Source organism: Otolemur garnettii, unplaced genomic scaffold (genome assembly GCF_000181295.1).
Source record: "Otolemur garnettii isolate 467f Iridium unplaced genomic scaffold, OtoGar3 scaffold00115, whole genome shotgun sequence".
Classification (NCBI taxonomy): domain Eukaryota; kingdom Metazoa; phylum Chordata; class Mammalia; order Primates; family Galagidae; genus Otolemur; species Otolemur garnettii.
This window is the reverse complement of record NW_003852510.1, coordinates 5,496,667-5,500,551: the sequence shown is the minus strand read 5'-3', so window position 1 is coordinate 5,500,551 and position 3,885 is coordinate 5,496,667. Positions and strand designations below refer to the sequence as shown.

Genomic DNA, 3,885 nt, shown 5'->3' with positions numbered 1-3,885 from the left:
AAAAAAAAAAAAAAAAAAACTATCTTGTTCCAGGCAATAGGGCACAGTAGTTAAGAGCTAGGGACTAGAACCAGACTACTTAGGTTTGAATTCTGGTTCCAACATCTCTTAGCATGGAAATCTTCCTTATTACTTAACCACAGTGTGCCTTTATTTCCTTATCCCTAAAAAGATGGTAATGATATTATTTACCTCATTGGGTTTTTGAGAAGATTAGATACACAAGGAGGTAAAAAGAATTTAAAATTTTATCTGGCACATAGTAAGCACTCAATAAGTCAATAGTTATGTTATTTTGACTACATTCTTTTGTGACCCTTAAATTCACTGTAACATGCAACATTAGTCTCTGAGATCAACTATAGTAGTACAGTTTCTGTCATTCCTGAGAATAAAAGCTTTTACATAGCTACAGTTAAAGAAACACACTTAAACATGTGTTGATTACTTTAGAGAGCTTTCAGTGGGAATCAATATATGTACATTAAGTATCAGAGTTTAGACCTTTAATTATTTAGTATTACTTTGTAACAGATACAAGATTTTTTAAAATCAAGGTAGGTATTATAATGGGTTCTGTTTAAGCAATATCATGCTGAAAATAGAAAATTTATTGTTTAAAGGAATTTTCTAAGACTTAATTACTGTCTCACTTTGTTTCAGCAGATCTGTGTAAGAACTGTCATCACGTAATAGCCAGGCATGAGTATACATTCAGTATCATGGATGAATTTCAGGTAAATGTAAAAATGTGTGGGGGGAAGGGGATAATGAAAGTACCCTTAAAAATCTAGATACAGTTTTCATGAATGAAGTATTAGTGTACATGAAAGGAGACCATCTTTCTCTTCTACCTGCACAAGTTGAAAGACAGATTTTTTTTTTTTTTGAGACAGAGTCTCACTCTGTTGCCCAGCTTCAAACTCCTAGGTTCAAGTGATTCTCCTGTCTCAGCCTCCCAGTAGCTGGGACTATAGGCATCTGCCACAATGTCTGGCTAGTGTTTTTATTTTTAGTAGAGACAGGGTCTTGCTCTTGTCAAGCTGCTCTCAAATTCTAAGCTCAGGTAACCCACCCACCTCAGCCGACCAGAGTGGCAGGATTATAGGTATGAATGAACCTGGGGGCCCAGCCAAGGATTCTGCTTTTAAAACAATCATAATATCATTATTGAACAAGATAAGATTTTCCGATGGCAAGACAAGAGAGGAAGGTGGAGACAGTGCTGCACAGTTTAAATGGAAAATATAGTATAAATGATTATAAGTATTTTTTTTAATGGACTATGTCTTTACTTTGGGATATAAGAAGGGAACTTTAGGATTGCTTTCTGTTCCTCCTTGGGCCAGGGATGGAGAGGACTTGGAGTCAGAATTAACAGGGAGGAAAAGGGCTAAAGTACCCTCACAATGAAACAAAGGATCTGGTCTTACCCAAAAGTGATTTCACCTACTCCACCCTTCCTTCCATATCTCTTCCCCTAGGCCTTGCCCAGATGGAGCCTTGGAGGGTCCCCATTAATGATTGGGGGAAATGGCTCGGCACCTAAGGCGCCAGCCACGTACACCTAAGGTGGCGGGTTCGAATCCCCAGCCCGGACCCGCCAAACAACAATGACGGCTGCAACCAAAAAATAGTCGGGTGTTGTGGCGGGCACCTGTGGTCCAGCTACTTGGGAGGCGGAGGCAAGAGACTCGCTTGAGCCCAGGAGTTGGAGGTTGCTGTGAGCTGTAATGCCACGGCACCCTACCCAGGGGGACAGCTTGAGGCTCTGTCCCAAAAAAAAAAAAAAAAAATGATTGGGGGAAATTATTTCCTGGGATAGTTTTGATAAAGAGTGTCCTAATCCTACCATATTCCTGGCAGCATAGGAAGATGTATTGCTGGCATTCCAAGAATTCTAGACATATTTTCCCATAGAAGCACTGCTATATACGGTTAAATTCCTTAGTATTTATACAATATAAATATAAAAGACTTGTGTAGTTTCCTGAGAATCTAACTGCCATGTATAACATTACTTTTATGGGAAACTGCTTTTGAATTCCAAATAATTGGCTTGCATTGAAATTGGGATTCCAAACCACGTATAAACTAAAAATTGCAGATGTAATCAGTCTCTCTGATTTAATCTTTCCGGATTATACAGGGTGGCCATAAAGTTTGTGTACAATGTTAAAAATTATGCCACAAAGCCGGGCACAGTGGCTTACGCCTGTAATCCCAGCACTTAGGAGGCCAAGGCGGGTGGATTGCCTAAGATCACAGGTGCAAGACCAGCCTGAGCCAGAGCAGGAGTCTCTAAAAATAGCTGGGTGTTGTTGTGGCAGGTGCCTGTAGTCCCAGCTACTAGGAAGGCTGAGGCAAGAGAATTGCTTAAGCCTAGGAGTTTGAGGTTGCTGTGTGCTGTAACGGCCACGGCACTCTGCCTAGGGTGACAAAGTGAGACTCTGTCTCAAAAAAAATAATTAAATAAAATAGAATAAAAATTGTGCCACAATTAAAATTTGTCCCAAAGAAAAATGAAGTGCTAAACACACACACATACAATTTAAAAATTGCATATGAACTTTATGAACTTTATGGCCACTGTGTATTATGTGTTAGTTTCATATTTTTTCTTCCAAGTAAGACTAAGTTTTATAAGGTCAGACTTTATCTTTTACATCTGCTAGGGCAGCCAGCATGATGCAGAGCTTGTAGACACACTCAGTGTACACTTGGCAATGGAAAGATTGATTTCAAAACTCAGATTTGGTCTACCTCCATACCTTTGCCCTTTTTTATTGTGTTACTTTTTTCTTCTTCATTTCCATTGAGAGGTTGCCATCCCACTAGTACTGTCTGGTAGGTTAAAGCAGTAGAAGTATTTGAGAGCGGTCAAACACCTTGAAGAGAATGGATTTTTATTTTCAGTTCATGAAACTTGTATTTGTTCTTTGAGCTCTGCCCTCCATGTATTTCTACTGTGGGTGTACAGTAGACTTTGAAATTAAATGTAGTCTTTAAGAAATGATCTTTCCACTACCACGACTAAGCTCTACAGCTGAACTTGCCAATAGGCAATGGAAAGCAGCTGCCTGCTTTTATTCTTTGTACTAGTCATTGTTTACCTCTGTGGTCCACTCTGGTGACTGTCTACACCCAGGAAACACAAACTGCCCTGACTGGTCAGTTTCCAGACAGCATCTCAACATCAAGTGTGGATGTACTAGTAACATTTAACATAGATGTTTATTTTCCTAGAGAAGATAAAGTGGTATTAAACAAAAGGTTTAAAAGAGACGCTAGGTATGGTGACTCACCCTTATAATCCTAGCACTTTGGGAAGTTGAGGCAGGAGGATCCCTTAAGGCCAGGAGTTTGAGACCAGCCTGGCAATAATGAGACCCCACTGATAACAAAAAATTTAAAAATTAGCCAAGCATGGTGGCATGTGTTTGTAGTCCCAGCTATTTGAGAGACTGAGGTGGGAATATTGCTTTAGGACAGGAGTTTGAGGTTACAGTAGGCTATGATGACACCATTGCACTCTAAGCCCAGGCAAAAAAGACACCCTAGCTCAAAAAAATTTTTTCTATAATTTATGACTATATTAGATATTGTAGAAAGGGACAGCTGTAAGAATAGGACTTTGTCCTAGGAATTTTTGTCTAAAATCTTGTCACTATTCCGGACATTTGTTAAGCCTAAGAAACATAAAACGTTTTAAATAGATTAAATTTTAGATAATTAGGTTTTTAAATATGAGGCATGACATGTTAGTGAACCTGACATAATTATTTATTTTCCTAAGGTAGATAAAAATAGCTTTTATGATTTATGGTCTGGGAATTTTCTCCTTTAAAAAACAAAAACCGGCTCGGCGCCTATAGCTCAACCGGC

The 3,885-nt window shown here is 39.0% G+C and overlaps 1 protein-coding gene across 1 annotated transcript in view; it reads left to right on the top strand.

Moving 5' to 3' along the window:
* CHURC1 (churchill domain containing 1) overlaps positions 1-3,885 on the top strand; it is a 23,636-nt gene that overhangs the window by 18,247 nt on the left and 1,504 nt on the right. The window contains exon 4 of the mRNA XM_023517623.1: positions 664-737. Coding sequence (XP_023373391.1) covers positions 664-737 — 74 coding nt within the window. The remainder of the gene's footprint in view (positions 1-663; positions 738-3,885) is intronic.